Source organism: Battus philenor, unplaced genomic scaffold (assembly GCF_028537555.1).
Source record: "Battus philenor isolate CCGP_79_NKW_IND1 unplaced genomic scaffold, ilBatPhil1.0.hap1 SCAF_15, whole genome shotgun sequence".
In the NCBI taxonomy this organism is placed as follows: Eukaryota; Metazoa; Arthropoda; class Insecta; order Lepidoptera; family Papilionidae; genus Battus; species Battus philenor.
The window spans coordinates 6,373,409-6,397,027 of NW_027181677.1; the positions used below are offsets into that span (position 1 = coordinate 6,373,409).

The following is a 23,619-nucleotide window of genomic DNA, read 5'->3' on the forward strand; positions in this document are numbered from 1 at the left end:
ACATTGGACAGACTATATTGTCATTGTTTTTGGAAGATGCAGGATGTAAAGCGCTTTCTACTGGTCCTATTAGAAATTTAAGTGGGTCATGTGTCTAGTAGTGAACGTTCTATGGATAGAATGATGATGATGTCACAAAGAATTATATATATAAGACGTGCTCAAGACGCGAGTAAATTAAGCATGATAAATGATGACAAGGTGCATGATGTAATAAGAATTTATGAATTCATTATAAAGTTAAAGTAAATTAAAGTAGTAGAAGTTATCAATTTGTTAACAATTACAAACACCATATATAACACGGTTCGACATCAGAGTTACAAAATAGTTCAATTCTCGCCACCTTTGCCGTCTCAAGGTGAAGTTAAGCAAGGGCAACATCAAAGTCATTGTTGTGTGTGAATCATATACTACAAATGAAACAATTTACTTGCGTCTTGCTACCATAACATTAATGTGGGAGCGGGCGATGTACAATTTTTAATTTCCCGATTTTTTAAAAATGGAATACAATAAAGCGATCTTAAATTTTATCTGACATACAAACTAAAGTTGAGCAGTAGATCCGGTGATATTTTGATAATATAAATGTCACAAGACACGGTTGAGGATCGTTGTGCATAGTGATGCCTTTGGAATCTTCATAACCTTTTTTTATGTTGAAGAATGTCTTTATATGATGGCTCAATTATATCCAAGTTTATGTTAAATTGGCCTGCACTTGCCTACCTACACAAATGACTACTATAAACTATTCTTCTCAGTCGTGCACTCTTGTCAGAGTGGTTAGTCATACCCTTGTCGGTTATGGAGTCCCAGCTGCTGAAGCGAGAACATTAATTTACTGGGTTTTACAGTTTTAATAAGTTCTGTCCATTTTGTTGAAGAGCGTTCATGAGATCGCTTGCCTTCCGTTCACCAAACGTTCCGTTAAATTCTCATTACAAGTGACATGTCTAAAGAACTAGAGAAACTATTATATGTAGAGTTAGAGTAGAGAGTAGAGTAGAGAATAAATAACTTTCACAAATAGATGGGAATCGTGTTCGAATAGATGCAACTCTATTATTTTGTCTTTTCAACGGGCTTGAAATTAAGGAGTAACTTCTTAGCAATCCAAAGATTCACCTAGCTTGTCCTTGTCGCTTAGTAGAGAGGGGGACCGCGTACTGTGCTCAGGTCTGCTGACCCTCGTGATAAGCTTTAAGGTGGGCGCTTTGCAGTGCATTGGCGTTTACCACACCTCTCCCTAATAATCTATTCTCGAGATGTTTACAATTTTGTATATCATATATGTGATCGTGAAAATCTTTTTCTTCCTTGCCATTGCGTCCAATTTCACTTCTAGTTGGCCGTGTTAAACCTATGACACCTCATAGAGTGTATTTAATTAATTTCCGGATGAAATTCCTTCTTACTTCTTGTGGAGCTACATCCCTTATTGACTCAAGGCTTCCTCACTTCACTCAATTTCTGGTTGAAATCCCTTAATCGAACAAAATCCCTGAATTATTTTTTATTCAGCGATCTTCTTTACCAATAATGTTTGACACATTGGCGTAGACGGTTTTTCTATAGTTCATACGATATATCAACACCCTTAAAACCCTGATGTAGTTATTTTAATCCTGAAAGGGTGACTAACCCGTGCCAGCGTAACATTTTCAAGTTTCCGTAATGATATGCTTGGCACTTTTGCGTTAAAGACTGTTTCATATTAAATGTGGATATTGTGCCCTCAATTTAGAAAGTTAGAAAAAAAAACTAAAAATTATGCAAAATTTAACTTCGTAATTAAAGTATTAATAGACCTTAAAACATCGTATTTGTTAAACCTAATTGGTGTTCATCCGCTGGAAACAATTATGTTTAGTATGTTTACGGTTGATTAGGTTAATTCCGTTGTAAGATTTTAAATAATTCAATCGATTTCTAACAAAAATTCGTGTGTTAAATTCAAACTAAACTAAACTAACTAACTAAACTAAACTATTTTATAACCAAGTTATTTTTAAGACAAAATCAAATTACATTTTCGTATTGACGTCTATAATATGTAAATTAATGATATTATTTATTATGTTGTGACATTTCCGTACAACTGACGAATGTATTTCTATCATTATTGTCACGAATAATCCATTTGATTTAATAAGTATACAAAAATTTTTCACACAAAAATGCTTTTTATATTCGCACAAAAAATTTAACAGTGACAGATACCACGACCTTGACGGTAGCGGATAAGACCTTGCAACTGCAGATCAGATTTGAATTTGTTGGAGTACGTATTGTCGGGTTATATTGATGTCGAAGTGTTGGAAGTGAAAGTCCTCATGATCATTTTATTTCATTGATTTATTATCACTTTTGCAAAAGAATGTACCGAAGGATCAATTGTTTTATGTAGTATTCTTATGTAAGAGTCTCTCATATTCAAGAAAAAAACTAATCAAGTATTACTTTTATTTGTTTTAATTACTTTGTCCTCGTTATGTTTTAGAATATTATGAAACTAATGTTTATGAATATTGATTGATAGTGGGTAACATAATTACTACGTTTGAATAATGGTTATACTTTATGCGTAAATATATTACATAAACGATGACGACGATATCTCTCATAATAAACATATATTCTTTAACAGATAACTATAAATACAAAAACATTTCTGTTCGGTAACGGTAATAAAAAGTCGAAACTTGTAATGAAAATCACCAGAAGTGTTGCTCTGCTGAATATTTTCCCCCGTACAAACCACAGAGTTGAACAAAAGACATGACTCTTGATGTCAAACCTTTGACGACTCTAGAAAAAAAACACCTGCAATTCATGAAAGTGATAACCAAAAAAATTTTATACAATATAAGTAGTACTGTAGAATTAAATTATATTTTTTAATCGGATTGGTACTAAAGTCTACTGGTGTACAAGGTAGAAAAAAAAATGCTGTAATCATTGTTCATCGTTAAGATAAATAAATAAAGTGATTTAATTTTTAATAGAGTCAGGCGTTACCATCCTGAGTAAGAAAAGGACCAATATTTAGCCACTTCCGCACATGCAGTGGTAGTCGTGCAAAGAAATGCACCGCCCGCCAAATTACACCGATTAGTGCTAACACAGACTCTGTGTTTGGCACTAATCGGTGTAACGTGGCTACTGAAGATGCCCCGTGGAGGGGTGAAACACGTATTGAGTAATTTGGTGGTGGCGGTTGTGTGATTCGCACTGTTTGCTGCATACGCATTTATCAACAGGCTGGCGGGCGGTGCATTTCATTGCACGACTACCACTGCATGTGCGGAAGTGGCTATCTATTGGTCATTTTCTTAAATAAAGTGATTCCTTTGAAATACGTTTGATTTATTTATTTCTTCGAGCGCCTTCTGTTAAAGCAGCGGATGCGATATTTTAATACTTACAATGTTTTATATTATTAAATTTTCTCGTGTGTCCCATATATTTCTTTGTCAAAGAGGCGTGTTGGTTTGAGAGCTTCAGACTATGGTAGTTCTACCGTATACTTGCTGTGAAGCTCAGAGGTTGTTTGTGTAAAATCTTGTTTGAATTTGACATTATTTTTTCATTAGTTATTAATTTAGTAGATTTTTCTTTCTTGTATACTCTAACTTTTCATCTTCATTAAAATGTAATTTTAAAGACAACAACCGCCACATATATTTCCGCAGTTTTCTACAATAAACATTTAATAATGTGATAAAATGTACTTTTTTTGTAATTTTATTTATTCTAGTGAAAAAAAAATCACTTTCTTTCCTTTTTTACTTTTTGATCGCAGTAGTATATCATTACAATAAATAATTAATTAGTTATCAACACGCTTAATGAGGCTGAATTTTAATTGTTGAGCAGTCAGAAATTTAAATTGACCTCTGATATTGTCATAAAACACACAAAATACACACTTAAAACATTTCCATGTAAAACTAAAAAGTTACAATTCAATTTGTTAAATTGGCAAAAACATAAGCATGTTCAATGTTTACACATCGGAATAAAAGACAGTGAACGTGAAATAGAGTATAGCTAGCAGCATTAATTGCTGGCATCAATTGTCAACGAGAATGATCAGGCAGCTTCGTAATACAGTGAAAAAGCGGCCTCACTATATTATTATATGATTTACATTTTAATACACATAAATGTTAACAAATCGAGCTTTATACATTATGGTCGTGACAGTTTATTAACCATTACAGGCAACATTGTCACCCGCGAAGTTATTTAATGATGTACATTCTCCTATACTCTTTTATCGTTTACATGGCGTGCTAAGATTTTAAACGCTGATTGGAATTATCGCTGTGATAAACAACTTTTTTCATTGTGGTTTATGTTTTTTTTTAAAAGCTACAGTGTAAAGATAAAAATATCTTGGAATTCAAATGATTTTACGCTGTATGTCTTTTAATAAAAAAATTTCGAAAGAATCTGTACCTTAGATCTGCGTCAGTTAAATATTGTCATTATCATCATCATTTCAGCCGTAGAACGTAGACTTTCAATAAGACAGGCTATAAGTAGCCTGCATTCAGCGTCTTCTGAGGACTTTAAACTGAGAACCTAAAGGCTCCAGCGGCCATCAGTTCTGCGCGCTATATGACCTGCAAATACCACTACAACTTTTCAATCTTCCAGGCTGTCGGTTAATTTCGTTCATCTAAGGATCTCCTCATCTCTGATTCCATCTCGTAGAGAAACCCTGCATATTGACCTAGCCAGAGTGAGAGGGCTACGTACTTTTAAATATGCTGGTCTACAATGTAAAATCTAAATAGTAATATTTTAAGATTTTCTGCAAACTGAAACAGAAAGATTTCTTATGAATTAACCGATAAATATTTGCTTATATCTCGATTTTCTTAATCGGAAATGTTCGAAAATTAGATGAAATTTAAAAATTATTATAAATTTAAACGTATAAAGTATCATATTCGTTAATAAAATTTTAGGAATAATATGATATTTCTCTTTTGTATCGCCACTGATTATTTCAATATAATAAATATTTCACCAAATAAATTACCGAGAGCCATGTAAATAGTGTTAGATAATTTTATAATAATAATAATCATTGTTGCTATTCTTCAAGATTGATGCATAATAAAATTTAGTTGCTTCAGTACATATGATAAAAAGACAATAAAGAACCAAGACTATAAAAACCTTAGACAAATTTGCACATATACAGGTTGATTGCATCTAGGTGCAAATGCTTAAAAAGTGAATATATAGCAAAAAACTTACGAGCTTTGACACATATTTCCCATCACGCTGTATGAACCGATCAATCTAAAAAAGGTTACATTAAATTATTTTTTTCTATTGAAATCGTCATTTTAGCCCATAGATGCCCACTGATTGCCGACTGCGCTAATGATATCTAAGGAGGACATATCATAATCGCGATTGGCGATCGTAATATAATATTATGATATGCAAAGGATGCTGCTCACATATAATTAATGCACATTGTGAATTGTATAATATCGTATCCCGGGAATCTAACTTGCAACTTCGATCGCAAGTCTTAACCCTCTACAACTCGAATACCACTACTCGATGCTATCTATATTTTGTGCTCTATTGGAATGTGATAGGCACATAACTTCTGGCAGTACTAAGTCTGTATAATTATTTCTGTTGATGTTTTCGCTATAAGCCAGAAGGGCTTTCACTGTTTCTTTGGCTGTTAGTTTAAGGAATAGTAGGGTCCGTGAACTTACAAAAATTTATTTCTGGATCAGACGTACTCCAGTTGCACATTCGCACGAAAGCAGCAGCTGTACACGTGTAAATGTAAAGTGTTATGTATGTGTTTGTGCGGCTTGGGATGGCAGCGAGGCCCAATCTGCAATCTAAAGTAGGATACGAATCCAGCCTCCGATCGGTCTGTCTGAAGCGGGGACGAGAGCCCGCGCCTGGAAACGAATCGCATTTTTTTATTAATTATTATTTGTATCGCTAAGGTGTTTTGTTTACATTTTGTTTTTTTCGCGTTTACTTGAGAAGGATTGCCGCTATTTGATACGGATCTTTTTTCTCCCAGCTGCGAGTCACGGCAGCGTTTTATTATTATTTACAATTTTTCTTATAAATTCAGCTTAATTTATATATATATACGAACATAATTTCTGCAGTATTTTATTTTAAGTCGCTGTCTTAGCTCTAAAGACCGTTAAATGCCTTGAGGGATAAGACAATGTTTCGGGCCAACTCATTAAAAGACTGTACCACGTACAAGTTTATGTGCGATGTGTCGCTGATGGAACAAAGTCTGCAGGGATAGATAATAAACAATAATAAATTTTAATGTGTGTAAATCCGAATTTGGTCAACGCTTTTTCTTAATTTATAATCATTACATTATTTATTGTTTCTGTCATAAATTTTTAGATATGGGTGTACCGATCATTCTGTATATATTGGTCAAAATATATTAAGAAACTAAATTGTTAAAATTGAATTTACGATGATAACAATACAAAATGTTTTGCTCAAATTATTGGATATTTTATTTCCTTTTTTGTAATTCATACCGAAACTTTTGTTAAGGTAAACGAAATAGTTATTAAATCTATTCTGTTGTAATAGCAAACAAGCAATCATAACGAAACTCAATTGTGTTTTATAAAAACGCCATTTGGTATGAAGGCAATTTTCGACTAAGTTCCGCTCGTTTAAGGCGAATGGTCCTACCTACATTATTGGCCTTAATGTGGCTCAAGCTCGGCTTTATTGTGTGAACGATGGCGCAGATTACAAAATGCAGGTTTTTATGTGCTAGTAATGCTGACGAACTGGTGAAAAGTGACGAAGTTTTTTTTTATCAGATCCGTCGCATTCCACTAGAACAAATAAATTAATATAACATACATCAGTGTGATCACATCTTACAGAGCGACTGAAAATAGATCTATAAAAATATTTTTTGGTTTAAGTTAAAAAGAACACAATCAATTATTGTAAAATTAATCATTGTAAAAATTTGGTCGACTTGAAATCGAAATTAAAACAGATTTTTTTTATCTATATTCCTTGTTTTGTTTTATGAAATTAACCAATCAACAAATAATATTATTTTGTATAAATTCTTAATACTTGCTAAAGTATGATAAATCATTTAGCCACTTTAAAATGAACTTCCTATGCTTTAAAAATGTTTATAGAACTTTTTGAAAATATAGTGAAATTAATAATGACGCTCCGATTAGATGACGAACAAAAATGTTCTGTTTAAATAGGAATAAAACATTGTAATTTATGCTAATTTTATTTGAACATATAATTTACAAAAAAAATCTTGATTTTAGACAATTGAATGAATCGTTAGAAATCTTTCGAAAAGAGGGTCATTTCATTATTCTTTTATATTATTAATAGCATATACATAATTATCTTTACTCAAAATACTTCATTCAACAACTTCACGCCAAATTTAACTTTATCTTAAACATTTTGTTTCTTTTTCCATCACGAGGAAAGAAAAAATAAACACTTCACGTTCTAATTCCACCCATAAGAATGCTTCCCGAACAAATTGAGATGATACGTGCTATAATACAAATGCATGGAGAAACAGTTACTTCTCATCCAGCCGTGTGATGTTTGTCTTTGCATTCTATTGTGTTGACCATCCATATCGAACGATTTCTCTTAGTAGGTACACGTGCAATTAATGTTTTACAGTTAATGCTTCATCACGTGTTCATAACAGACTTAGCTGAAGAAAACTATATAATTTTAGGTTTAATGACTAGTTCTCTTCTTATAATTGAGATAAGCCATCTTAGAGGTTTACTTTCTACATAATTTTCAGCTTTCAATTTGATATTTTTCTACAACAATGTGTATGTATGCTGTCTATCCATGCATTTGAACCGTACCATTTATTACTGTAATGTATAACTAAACCTTATTCAAAATTATCTCCATTGGGTTTAATACGGTAATGTTTTTTTTTTATCTTGAGACCAGTTATCAGAGCCACGCATTATTTTAATTGGATAATTTTTCACTGTCAAAGTTATAGATTCTTGCAAGGTTTTGAAATTATGTGGTGTTTAAAGCATACCTATTGCTTATTCTATACAATTGAGCAATCATAATCTAGCGGCGAGACGGCCAGTTTTCAGTACTTTACCAGTAGCCCAATATTCTTAAATTTAACTAATACAAAGCGGATGGAGAATTTCAAAAATTGCATTTGGGTCCACAGTTCCTTTATACGACAACAATATAATATCTCGAAAACATTAAACATCCGATTGGCGCGAAAATGAGGAAACACTATTAATATTCATATAATAATTAGAAATTCCAAATTTAAATGCAATTTCATGTTTTTTTTTTTATTTCATTGTAACATTATTTATGGCCAGAGTAAGTATAGTACATTTATATATGATATATTCATACCCATTGCTAAATGAGAAAAAAATAAGTCAGTTTTGCTGCATGCTTAATTATAAAAAAGTTCTGCTAAAAGCTCCATCGATTGAATACCTAATTTTAGATGGTATCCGTGCGCTTTAACGAATTATTCAACATAAAGATGTAACAGTAATTATTTTTAACAGCGTCGATAGCACCTTATCGCTGTAATTTATTGTGATGACGTCTGATTAGATAGATCGAAACATTATAATTTTTTTTAATAATTAAAGGTTAAGTGATGCTTAATCTCGTAGGATATGAAATCACATAGAAAGCGATATTATTGTATTAAAAGGCTATTGTGGCCCATATCAGACAATGCCCGCATGTCGACTATTTTAACGTCATTGTTCAATTATACGACTGGCACGAACGGCGGTAATGCGCGTAATTGCTCCATTCGGTTCCGTTCAGATGACTAGATAAACTAACCAGATCTTAAGCATCGTTTGATTATACACCCAGGGTAAAATAATATAACGATTTATGTCTATTTTAAAAATTTAATGTCCGATATGCTATATTTACTATATGACCTGCAATGGTGGTAGAATAGTTCTTTTACTCTCCTCCCGTGGTTACTAAGGGAAAATATTTTCACGTACCATGGATAGCAGTATTTTCCGAACATATTTGAAATAAAAATAACTCTGGCTAACCTGCAAGCCCAGCGTGGTTAAAATTGGTATTTTGGTACATACTCTTCGTATGGATAAAGATAAAAAGACAAGTCCCCAAGTTCCTGGTAGCGCCTCTATTTGGCACAGGTATGGAGTAGCATAGTAAGCATGTCCGATAGTTGATTTTCTACTGATGAAATGATGAAAATACGATTTTAAGTAATAACACGGGTTAGGAATGAATTTCTTTTACCGCGTTGACCTACTTCGTTTTTTGATCTTTTCAGTTCAGATTGCGTTAGGAACACTCGAATCTTTATTTTAGGATGAGGAATGTATAAGAGTGCTCGATTTATCAAATTAGGTTCCGGAAAGCCCAGAATCGTTTTCTCCGCGTACCGAAGTTATTAATAACTATAAAATATTTATGACGGAAATAAAGTAAATATACAAAAAAAATTATGACGCCAAAAAGTTAAGTTTTAACTCGGTAAAAATTAACTTTTTGTCTTACATAAAATTTATGGACAGACAGAATAATGAAACTTTTGGTCTGTCGCGTCCTAATATTGTTATTTATCTCGTGTGCGAGTTAGAATGCCCCTGTGAAAGTAAAACCACAGAATCATTTAAGACTTGAACGCTGTACAATTGATGTCAAATATTAATTCACAATGGAACAATATTTTTTTGTACTTTAATTTATATTTTATAGACTTTTTGACAGTCTTTTTGTTAAAGCCTTTTTGATATTAATTTTAAAAATCATCCTTTCAGCCAGAGTACTTCCACTGCTTGACAGGGCACTCCCATATATTTCCAATAACCTCAGTTAGAACCGTTTTCCGATGAACTTGACAAGGTCATCCGTCTTCCTTACAAATGAAAGACTTGTGCTACGCTTGCCGGTTCGTGGTTTCCAGAACCTTATAGCCCCTGCGGACATTTGTTTTGTGTACTATGTGGGCTGCCCTCTGCTACTTCCACTTGCCAAGCTGTTGCGATATGACGTTTACTTTTGTACGTCTACGAATATCATTTCTAGTTAGATATTGTTGAGAATCCGGAGCCGTTTGCCAATGAGGCCCGAGAAGATATTAAAAATGTAAATTTATTTTTTAAAAAATGTAATAATATTATTGTAAGAATTATGCTGCATGAAGTCGTCTTTAATTTTTACAGTTTAATTATCAGTTGTAAAACTTTCGAATTGAAACATCCTATTATTTGCTCTGGGAGAATTAACCGCTCTATTGAATTGTATAATCATTGTTTAAGTCTAGCCTATCTTAAGTCAATGTCGTCACAATTTGTCAATTATCACTTTCCATTCCATTTTCTAACACTTTCCATCTTGTTTAAATCATGTTTATGGTGTTTATGTAACCAGTTTGAGAGTTGACACTGTCATTTAAATTATGCAAATATTATTTAAGGAATTTTTTATAAAACTTTCTTAAATATTTATGGGTTTTATCATTTCCTAATACTTGAATAATGTTTTGCAACTTTGATAGGATTCCATCATTTTGGACCGAAATTCATGTAACGGAAACAGTAGAATAAAAGTTTTTGTGATCTTGTTTGTGTATATACAATATGTACATGTGTGTGTGTGTGTGTGTGTGTGTGTGTTTGTGTGTGTGTGAGAAAGAGATTTACATCTATTGCTATCTACTGCCTCATTTCTGTACTCATGAGGTTCAGAGGCTTGAAATTTGGTACCAATATTCCTTTCTCGGAGTACAATTCAGTTAAGATCGTAATTTACGAAATTTCACCTGCAAAGGATATTATTTATTAAAGTAATGTTTATTTTGTAACGATAGCTCGTATAGGTAAAAAACTTGGCGAAAAATTCTTTCGGCATGTCCAAAAATTACAAATAATGTAATAACACCCAAAAAAGAGTAGAAAGAAAAAAAAAGAATTCTTTAAATATGAGAAGCAACCGTGTATCAGTTAGAAGTAAAAAAAAACTTTAAAGATGTTTTATTTTAGAACGACACTGCTATCAATTCTCACATCAAATGCTCTAAAATGCGTTCGTGTTAGAGGAAATTTAATAGAAACCTCGCTACCGTTCAACAACCCACACCTATTTGTCCATTATGGTATCGGTAGATCACCGACGTTGGGCCGCCACAATCTACGTCTGTAATCTTAACGCAGCACCAGTTACTCGCATCCTACTTTTCGAAAATAAACTTAACGATCTCTTGCTTGCTCCATTGTTTCCAATAACGCCCACTTGCCTCCATTGATCACTCACTGCTAATATTATACCCTGTATTTGCGAATGATAACACGTGCTATTTATTTTTGCAATATTTCATTTAAATGTGTATGACAAAATGTTACATGTAAATAAATACATGTCAATTGAAAAGAACAAATTGCTGTTTCAACGACAGGCAACCACAAAATGCGCTTGATTAACAAAAAAAAAGTATTAAAAAAACCAGGTACAGCAAAAAATACGTTTAGTATCACTTACATGCATTAAAGTAATTTAAAATTTTGTATGGAATAATATTTAATTATTCTGTAATTAACCATTAATTTATTATTTATTTATGCATTATTTATATCGGGAGAGCCTCGGCGCGGGCCGCTAGATGCTGCTATTTTACCGCTCAGGGACATTGATATATTCCAATTTCTTTTTGTTTAAAAGAAGGCAAGTGATCGTCGATATTGCCTAAACTGATAGACTAGGTATAGGTATAGGGACTAGGTATAGGTATAGGTAGTGGGCTAGTGATTTGCCACATTGGGGGACAATGACGACATAAGAGCAAAATCGTCAAAATATTATAAATCTTGTCTTTCTAAAAGAATTTGGGTTCCTAGGGACATTTTTTATAAGATTTTGTAGACCAGTGTTCGTTGACCTTTTAACATAAGAGTATGATTATATAACATTTCTGCGTATTAGAATTACAATCGGCCTACTGTGAACCGAGATACAAAGTACATTATCATATTTATGAGCCAACGCAGCCAATCATAGCGGGCAAGGAAAATTTCAAGATCTTATGACAGTGAAAGTATTTTGATCTAATACAAAAGTAACTTTTACACAATGAATTTATTTATTAAAATTCTCTATATTTTAATCATACACATTTATGTACAAAAATATATGTGCAAGTCGTAGAATTTTTTTATTTATAAAATTAATTTAACTGCAATCTTAGTGTTCCTTTAAACTTACATCAACACGTGTGTTGTACTAAATAGCGGTCTTAACGCTCAAAGAGTTTTCTAAACAACCGGTAAATGGTCACGCTTGAAGGAGATTTGGAAAGGGTGTGCCGGATAAAAATGATTACATAATTATGCTGGTTCAGGATGTATTTACCCGTAATACATTTTTACAGCGTGTTATTTTCGTAAAATTGTTTTATTCCAAAGTTGAGAAATCTTTACACTTACTTAATATGTATTTACTTTATATATATATTTACTTTATATATATATATTATCATAGAAAAATGCTTTTTGTCATTTTCCATCAAAAACTTCGTCAGATTTATATTTCAGAACCTAATCGAGATACAATAGATTTCTTCTAGATTCTTATATTCCTTAGGCGAAAATTTCAAGGTGTAAGTAGGCGCAATAGTTTACTAACAAAGTTAAAGTACGCTATTACAATAGATTAAATAAAAAATGAGGAGATCTGAGAACTAACAAAAGTAATCGATATAGACCTGCAGATTGGCAAGCTCTCAACGAGCCATGGAGAAGGCTATGCCTGGGATTTCTCTACGAGATCAAATCAGGCATGAGGAAATTGTAGAGGAATGATTGTAACCGACATAGCTTAGCGAATTGGCAAGTCATGGTGGTAGAATAGAGATCGTCGGAAGACGCTGTACACAGGCAGCTTTTAAACGGACCTATTCAAAATCCATGGAGATGGATGTAGTGTGCGGTTCCTTTGAATCAATTCTATTGTAAAATTAATACATTTTAAACCTTAATTAATTAAAAAAAGCTATCAATGTCTAGATTAAGCACTATTTAGTAGTTAGTAGACAAGCAATTACATATCAAAATGAAATCTTTACACCAAAATTGTGGTAAATAACTACAATGATTTAGTAATATTTATGGTGATTTAGTTCGTCATGCTATCTCTATATAATTCAATAAGTGAACCGCGCTCATTATATAACTCGCTCATAACTTATTCAAGCAACTGTAACTAGTCTAGTTATTTATAATCAAAAAAGGATAGCATGAAAACGGTTATGTGCTCTTTGTTAAATTTTGTACTGATTAATGCATGTCATTCGGCGGTGGACAAAGTAACACGTCCCAAAAATACATGATTACGAAGCACCTCACGTTTGTACAAAAGTATTACTGTACGCGAAAGAGCAACAAGCCATTGTATGAATCCCCTAAGACATAAAAAGTGATAAAAGTATACAAGGAACTATAAATTATATTTACATCACAATAAAGTACCATTTGAACATTGAACGACAAAGGATCTATATGATACAAAGTTTGTAAATACAAAATATGTACATTTTTAACTTAGCGATGTTTTTATAATGAATTATAATATACTCGTATATAACAAGTATCAAACCTATTAAGATGTTCACTGGATTTACCCAGGACGAAGCGCAATGATTCAATCAATAGATTACAATATTACACAATTGTAAAGACCAATTGTAATAATAAAAGGTTCACAGCTATAATATTCCATTGTTACTTAAGTCGTAAACACACCGTTCAAAAGTTAGTTCTTGAGTATAACTAACTGTATTATTAATTTAGGGAATTTATTATGGTCTTGACTATGTTTTATAACATACGTGTATAACGTGTTTATTATGATCAAAACTTAGAGCTTTTATTATTCAGGTATATATCTACCTCTCTTTCTCTCTCTCTATGTCAGTGTTTCTCATTCGTACGCATCTAGAGTGTGCGCCGGAGTCGAACAAAACCGAATAGAGACCGCAGTAAGCGGAGCGACGCCGACGTGATTGGTTGTCGTAACTTTAATGCGTCGCGTTCCGTATTGAAAATCACCGCGATCAATAACACCGAGAGAAACAATGATTTGTGTGCCGTCAAGTTTTTGTTTTCCACGCGAACAATTTACGAAATGTTCTTTATAGCCCTTGGTGTATAAAGGTGTAGTGATAATACATTGTTATGTGTGACTACCAGCTGTCTCTATCACAAAGATTTCGAAGGATACTTGTGGTTGTTGCAATAAAATGTTTCTAGACATTTTAAGAAATCGATGATATCTAGACAGACAAAAAACGCTATTATCTTGATTTTACAATTGGTTTCCTTTTCTTCAGAAACTTTAGTATTTGTAAATTAATTTAAATAGTTTTCATTAGTCACTGATTTTGCAAAGATTTACTTTTTAATAGCATACGATATCAATTAACGTTGGCTTAACGCTCGAAATGTCACGTTTTAGTACTGTGCCATTTGCGATTCCATGCAGAGGTGTAGTTGAAGGTTTATGAACAGAAGGTTATATTGCAAAGAACGTATTTTGCGTGCACCGTTCGTAAGTGCTGTGAAAGTATTTTGGAGCGTTGTCTTCACGGTGAAGATATTTTAGCATATTAATGCTCAGGCTTGAGCTTTCTACATCTGCAGACGGACTCGCAGCGTGACATCAGTGCCTTGTTTTGATTTGAGTTTCAATGACGCAAGCCTAGCGATTTGTTTAACATCTGACCATTCAACATTAATATCTCATACATCTTGTCATGAACGAAATTGACTGAAGATTGTTATCTTGTCCCTTTTCAAACGATTTTCAACCTTGTTTACAAAAATAATAAAATCAAATCTTGTACTAAAATCGGTTGATATTTAAGATCAATACTTTTCATTTTTTCTATTTGATATACATGTCTACATGTGATTGTCACATCTTAAAACTCAAACCGAGATTAGAAAGTTGTATCGCGTTAATCCAATGCCAGCGATGTATCGACCGTGCATTACTTAATATTATGATGTATATCCAACAATTTACTGTTATTATAATGTAAACTTGAGTTAGCTATCTGGAATAATAATCTTCGTAAACCACGAAAAGGCAACATGCTAAATCATGACCATTGTCATAATAACAATAGAAATAGTTTCGAAATTATTAATGGCACCATATACAAATAAGTTTAATGGAACCATTTTGTCTCTTTCGGAAGCGGTTTATTGTTTGTATCAAACGACAAAACAAAACAGAATAATTATGCTCCAAGTTTCTTTAAAAGCACTTACAAAAATATTTTAATTCATTTTTATCATAGTATGTGCACCTACTAATTTACTACCAATAGTTTAATTTACCTATAATTAGGGTAGAACTTATTAATAACATAGTTATATAAGAAAAAAAGGCGATCGATGACGATGAATTTTGATATAAAGAAAAACCTAATTTAGTTTATGACACTTGTTAATCTCTTTTTGATAATTTTAATTAAAAAAAAAGCTCTCTTAGTATACTTATCAAATATGAAATTCTTATTAATTTTTTTTAGCTACATTCGTAATTTATTTTAATTTCTTTTTTATTATCCTTTTAAATTCAATTCGTTTTCATCGATCGACCGCGTTACCTAAATAGAAGGAAGGAACAGTACAGTCTGCGCATGCGACTAAAATACCGTTACAAGACAAAATAAATCCACTGAGCTATTTATATTTACGGCTAATAATAGTCTCATGAATAAAATTATATTGTCCTATGACATTAATCAAAATGTTTCCCACCGTGCCATACGTGTTTTGAATGTGTCTAAGTCTAGTTTATATCAATAAATAAACTGTTAGCCACGTCATTGATGTAATTGGAATACGTTCGCTCAGAGTAAATTTTTAGCACAAAGACCGCTTTTTGGTAAGCTCGATTTAGGTGAAACTTGAACTTCAATCTTCACCTTCTTCAAAAAAATCTTGCACAAACCCGAAACTAACTATTAAAACATTATAACTTGACGTTTTCTTTAACGATATTTAATGATCTGATAATGACATAACCAGAGTAATGTTAATAATTAAATTAATATTTTTTCTTCATGTCTATCACTGAGAAATTTTTCTTTATTTTTTAACAGTTTATCCCCTGTTGAATAAAAAGTTTTTATTTAAAATATAGACGTAATATTTTATTAAATCATTTTTTATTTACACATTTATTTCATCACGGTCGATTTGTGTTTACGAAATTAAAGCTTATTGTAAGGCTGCTTTATAGCAACATTTTTGTATAACTTTGACCAGGTGTTAGTATATTATGGGGTGCGTATGAGGGGAAAAAGCTATTTAAAGTTGTGTAATTGACAAAGCTCTGGTAACGATTATTTTTCTATTATATGCAAAAAACAAGGGTTAGTAAAATAGGATAGTTTGATTTAGTTTTACTTTGTATACAGCGTAAAGGAATTAATCTTTTGCTTTAATGTTTTTACAAGTACAATATGTACCGATTATTATATATTTAAAATACAATATGTTGTTAGAATTAAATTTTATAAAAACATAATTCCCGTTGTTAAGGAACGTGGCTAATCATTTTGAAGTCCGTCAACGTATTTCCAATATTGTTAGTTCTGAGGATATAAATGGTTTCCTCGTGTAAAATGATTTGACTCTTAAAACAACAAAGTTTAAGATATCATAATTTAATTATGTGGTCGTTATTTCCTATATTGTTAGTTTATAACATTCGCATATAAATAGGCAATTAAATATTTGTGTTCAAATGTATATTAATTACTGTTTTGAAGATGATTTATTTTAATATATTTTGTGTTTGTTACATTGTTTACATAGAGACAGAATTGACGTTTTCTCATATTCCTTGATCTCACATATCGTTGACCAGTCTACTGGAAATGTAGACCAATGAACTTGTTTCAACCCGTCTATCGATCTATGTAGAAATCGTTTTCTTCTAGTTCGTAATTATCGCTCATTTGCGCGACCATCGCTTGATATCTAGAGAATATTTGAATTATAATATTAACCTTTAGTTAATTAAAACATTGGTCGATGATGTCATCGATGTCATGTTCTTTGTTTAAAAATCTAAATGTCAAGTTTTATGTTATTATTGTAAATTATTTAGTTCGACAATTTTTAATATCAATCAGTTTTGTGTTCGGGGATCTTCTGAAACCCATTTTAAGAACGTTACCTAATGTTATCTTCTAATAATGTTAGTGTGTAGGTTTTTCACAACGTGTTTAATATCAATTCGGTCGTTACTGTAGACATTGCTATTAATAGATCCATATTGTTTTATTTATATATCAATCTTCTTTATTACTTCATACTATAAAATTTCATCGATAATAATGAGTTGATCAATTAGTTGACCACATTTTTCTATCAGCTCATCAGTTCTTTCCTAATAATGATAATATAAATGATTTATTTTCGATAGCAAGTTATTTGGCTTCCTATTATGTTTTAGCAGTGTTGAACGTAAACATACACACTAACACACACATACTATGACAAAACCTACAAAATCAAGCGCGTTTTTCCCTTTTTTCTGTTTTACATGTATTTTTTTATCTCTACTATTTAAAATCTGTGAATATTACATGATTTAATCATTTGTACTTTTTATATAGACTTAAATTAGAATTCTGAAGAATAAATTATTTCTGTAATATAGTTAATACACATAAGAAAGGCGTTATTATTATTATAATATCCAATTGGTAATATACCAAATTATTAATACATTTTGTAATAAACATTGTTAGAATTTTAATAATTAAACGTCTTATCAATCTGGAAGTTCATTGGTGTTCATTTAAGTTTTTATTATGTGTTATCTCTAGTAAGACAAAGAGTAGTATCAGGTCTTAGATGACGTAGCACGTACAGCTACTTGTTTTGTTCTTATTTATTTTCTCTTGTTTCTTTTTACCGACTCAATCATCCTTTGTTGATAGATACTTAAACACTACTATAAAAAAAATTAAAAATAACATATGTTTTAACGTATCACTGATCCTATATTTATTAATTAATAAACAAATAAAAAATAAACCAACCCTTGAAACTTAATTAAAGCTTTATGTCTAAACATATATATATATATATATATGTTTAGACATATATATATATATATATATATATGTTTAGACATATATATATATATATATATATATATATATATATATATATATATATATGTTTAGAATTTTTATAATTTTATTCGTAGCTTAGTCCGCAAACAAGAAATACCGGTTTTACCGATTCTTCAACCCTTTATTCACCCAAGAACGAGTTTTAATTGTGGTTTATTACATTTCCGATAGAATTTTTTTATTCCCAATGAAAAACATGATTATATTTATTAGCTTAATATTCACACTTATTTAACTGCTTTAGTAATAAACATGGAAAGTACAACTAATATAAAATATTTCCTTAAAGGACTTTGAAATAATATAAAATTATGAGTCACACATGTTGTTTAATAAATTAGAATGTATAAATGTCATCATAAATGTCAGCGTCGCGTGGTAACATAAGAACCGGCCACTGAAATATTTGAGGTCTGAAATAAAGAGAAATATACAAAAATACGAAAATCATAACATTTAATTATTTTATTTATGATTTGGTTTCTTTCAGTTTGTGCTGTAATATTGTCTTTTGTTCCGATACAGACATAAAAGATTACCCTATGTTTAGAAAGGTTACTATGAACCAACGAATAGCTAAAATAAACTCCGAGCGTACTCGGCATACTGGCCACTAAAATTATTACATAACCTAATCCCATTTGCGTTCGTTTGATAGGCTCTTAAAAATTTTAACTGTGTCAGACTCAACAAGCCGAGTTTTTTATTTTAAAACTTTTGATATTCTGTATGATTATCGTATTTATATTGAACTGTTTCTTCTCTGTCTTTCTTTTAAATAGTATGTTGATGTAATTCTTGTGTCTTTCCTATTGAGGGGTTAAAAATAATCACCGATAAAATAACGGTAGTATATTTTTATAACTTAAACAAATTTCAATTTTTTAGATATATTTTATATTTAAATTAAATTTAGTGTTCAAATGCGGTGGCATTATGCCGTAGAACATTTTGTAATGCATTTTGCCTTTAAGAATAAAACTAAATGTAAAAACTTGAGTTATAACGCGGTAAATACAATCCCGAAAGCTTTTTGTTTTAATTTAATAGGTATTACTCATGTGGTTGAATTGATTAATATTTCCTTTACGCCGATGTAAGATCCTATATAAATGAACCTTAACTATTGCGTTATGGTCTGGTTTCTCGACTGAGTCATGCATTGCGTGACACATTGCTTCATTTACCAGGCGTTGTAACGGCAGCTAATTCATATTAATTACAAAATTATTATTATTGCTGGCATATTGCAATGTGTTATTACAAAGAAAAAAAATCATTAGTCTCTGGTGGAAATCTGTTTATAACGGTAACGTTAATCGTCTTTGAAAAACTTAATCTTTGCAAAATTAGTTACTTTTTATAAAACAAAAAATGTCTGTCTTAAGTGGTCTGTGAAATATTGTAACGTATAATCTATTTTAGGTGTTAATTCTAAATACAATACTATAAAGAATTTTATTAAAAAAATGATTAAACTGTGCTAAATATTATGGACAGTAATAACGATATTCAGTGAGAGTAATTATTCGAGAAAAATGCAGAGTTATTTGCTATTTAAAATTTTACGAGACTCAAGTTCGAAATACGCAACTGCCGAGACATTGTTGGGTTCAACTACATTATGAAATTAAAACATTATCCGGGAAAAGCGGTCATGGAGGACCCCTGGCTTTCTATTAACGACAGGACTATGGACCTTGTATATGCGGCAAATTGGATTGGAGCGAGCAATCTTAGTAATTATAATGAAAACGACAAAACCTCAGACAAAGTTAAATTCAATTCCATATCTAGAAGTAAATCATGCCGCGACATTGGACGAAATGAAAAAGATTACGACTCTAAAACGATCTCGTTTGAAGACAATGAATACAAAAGTGACCAAAACGTTCCTACTGAAAATATTTCACAATTAGCTAAGTACCAACAAGACATTGAAGAGAAAGCTAGAGCAAATAACAATCTTATAAGTCAAAATAAATTAAAACATAGTTATAGTTTTAAGGATATGCCAAATGGATACAGACCGTCTACTTTACGAAGGGTAAAGCGAAGAAACTTTACTGAATGGGATATTGAAGCGTTTGGATCAAACGAACGGCAACCGCCCGCTCCGCCACAAAGAAAAGATTCCTTAAAATATGCCCATAGGCAGAGAAAAGCAGACTCCAAAAAAAATTATTATCCGCTACCAGACCCAGGCCCAGTACCGCCGGACCCGTCATCTGAATCATATTATGAATATTATTCAAGAGTAAGTCAACAGAATAATGATACCGACAGCGATAAGATAAAGCAGCTTCAAAAAGATACCAAAAAAGAGCGAACATCAAATAGTGATGCAAAACAAAACGGCACAGTTAGGGGCTTTAGTAATAGCGGCGAAACTATGTATCACTTAATAAACTCTATGGCTACATTAGATTTAACGCCTATCAAAGCAAGATCCAAAAAGAACCTCGACATGGATTGTGAAGCGGAAGACTTGGGCCTATTTATGCGGCCTGTTAATGAATCGTTATCTACATGCAATCAGCTTCCTGAGCACACTACGCAACAAGAGAACGAGCGAAGCGGACGTATGGATGACGTAAAACCCAGTTTTCGTTCCAAATCCATGCGAGTAAAAAGCGAAGGAAGAGCGCCTCTCCGTGCCTATCTCGACTCGGTACATAACGACAGTAAAGCATTGAATGTAACTGTTACTCAACCAAAAAGAAACCTTTCCCCAAGCGAGCAGCTCACATTAATGCAGTACGATATGTTTAATGGAAGTCAAAATTCACCAGCGCATCCTCTGGGCAACGGATTTCACTCGGCTGATCTGGGAAATGAAAGTGACTATCGGACTACAAACGGTGCTATAAAACAAATCAAACGTGATAAGTATGGAAAGTTGTATAACACGGTGAGGGTGAAGAGTGAAGATAGATATGATAGGTATAATGACATTTTATCTTTTGCCCCGCCAAAAGACCGCATTAGTGAAGAACGTGTATTAAAAACAAACGGGGCATATCCTCGAAGTGCTAAAAGTTCGTCTAGTGGTTCGGATTCTGATTTTTCGATACCGCGTCCAAAATTAATAGTTCCTGTTCACACATATGGAATGAGAAAAAGGAGGACTGGGAACCTTTGTCAGCGCGAAAGTAATGCCACAGAATCTTCTCTCGACGCTGGTGTGCTATTAGATGTTACACGTTTGGAAGATTCCACCGATGCATCACCAGAAAGTAAAGACTCAGGTATAATATTAGCTTTGTTTGCTTATATGTTTAAAAATAACTACGTTAACGTACTTCGGTACTGTTTTATCACATGCTGTATTACATTTTATCTGATTGTTTTGATCGTGCCTGTTTGCTGATGTTGATCGATGTTTCATATCTAGAGGCCTATATATCATCTAGAGATTATATAATATTAAAGTAAAACTAAGCAGGCAAAAACTTGAAATTGGGTTGCTCACGTGCTCCGCTACGACCATACCACAGGATTTTAAAATTATTCTCTTTCTTACACATATCCTGATCTATAAGTGTACATATTTATGGAAAGATTGAAGATTAAAGTGTAAATGATTTTTATGATTAAACATAAAAATTATTTCTGCCTTTACATTTTTTTCTATTAACCATAAAGCAAATAAAAGTATTTTAGTTTTGTTTATATAATCTAAAGGTATATTAATTCAAATAAAACAATCAGAATATATGCATAGGAATGAACAAGCGCTATTCTTAATTTTAAAGCCACAATAATGCTCTGTGTTTTGTCCTCACAGCTTCTGTTATTATTACCTTTTGTTCCTTTGAACCGTATCAAATGTACACGTCATCAGCTCCCTTTAGAACGTTAACCGTATAGTATCCAAACAAAGTGTTTCTCGGTAATCATTGTTGCAATTATAACTTGCGCAATGAGTTCAAGAATTGTGTCGATACGCTATGTTAAAGGCACGTTGTGTGTGTTGGGGTCAAATAGCAAATGGTTTTGATGTAGTTATTCGATTCGCATGTTAATTGTTCATAATTCGATACTTTTATCCATTTTATGATATCAGCTCACTATGTTACGACATCGCAATGTCTGTAAAGTACAATTATTTATTTACTAGTTATCTCACAGACTGTACTGCCAGAAGTTATTGGTCTATTACATTCCAATGGAAAAAAATGTCAATCAATTGATCTTATTTATGACGACCACTTTATTTTAAGAAAGTCAAACAAGACACTAATGATTTAAAACCTAATATTTAAGTAAGGAAATAGTTCAAGAGACTTAGTGAACACTGTTGCATGAAAAAAAAACATTTGAAAATATAAAACGTAATTGCAAAAAAGACAGAATATAAATTGTTCTAGTTATAGGCAAGGTGAGTCGTAACATAGCTCATAGTGACCTAAGTCTCTTATTTTTTAATACTTAATTTTATAATTATCTAAAAATTGTCTTTAAAATAATAACTTAAAATAATGATATCCGAAAAACCCATGTATTTTAGTAACATTAACACAGATACAAATTTTGTTCTACGATTGACAGTAATACAGAGGACCTGTTATAATATTATGGTAGTTTACAATTATATTAACGTGCATATATCTAAAGCATCTTTTTTCACATTAGCCTCACGTTTTTCTAGATATAAAGATAAACGTGAAAACAGTGAGAAATTATCACTTCTCTCATTCGTAATGCAGAACGTCGATATGTAACGTCTATTATATGCTTACTTGCTGTGAAACCGTAATACTCCACGGTCGGACACCTTCACTAAGATTAAGTATCTTATTTTTGTCCGTACGCATAGGGAATAATTATATTTTTGACATTTAATTGTTTTAAATAAATTAATAACTTTTTAATGGGTCTATTTAGCTGTAAGGCGCTCTATGCGAAACCATTAAACAAATAAATTATTGTATTACGAAATTATATTCGAAATTGAACTGCTTATTTTTGGTATCATGTTTATTATTGCCTTTTGATTGCAGTAAACTGTATCGACTATAAAAACTGCCGCAACATGCTGCGCATTTGAACTTATGACCTAAAATATGCGTACGGATTGCGTTGGAGCCTTGAAACACTTTCGTTCTCCGCATCAGTAAATAATTTTGCGCCGGTTTTACAAAATACAATCGTTTTACATCGAAATGTCCCGTGCGAGTGTTAACTGCAAATTGCTTAGCATTCATTCGTGTTTTAAATATTGCCAAGGGTAGATAGATACAAGAACAAAAAAAAAAACGACTTTTACATGTTCCAAGGTCTATAAAGTTATAGTCGCTAGCGTAGTTTTTATTTGACGTGACAAATTGTTAGTTGAATTGCAATACTAATAATTTTTCACA

The 23,619-nt window shown here is 31.9% G+C and overlaps 1 protein-coding gene across 5 annotated transcripts in view; it reads left to right on the plus strand.

Moving 5' to 3' along the window:
• for (cGMP-dependent protein kinase for) overlaps positions 1–23,619 on the plus strand; it is a 161,404-nt gene that overhangs the window by 109,336 nt on the left and 28,449 nt on the right. The window contains exon 1 of one of the 5 annotated variants that reach the window (XM_068761738.1): positions 19,772–21,504. The exons of the other annotated variants lie outside the window; for them this stretch is intronic. Within the exon in view, the coding sequence (XP_068617839.1) occupies positions 19,881–21,504 (1,624 nt within the window). The 5' untranslated portion in view covers positions 19,772–19,880. Of the gene's footprint in view, positions 1–19,771; positions 21,505–23,619 lie in introns of those variants that run through there. 5 annotated transcript variants of the gene reach the window in all.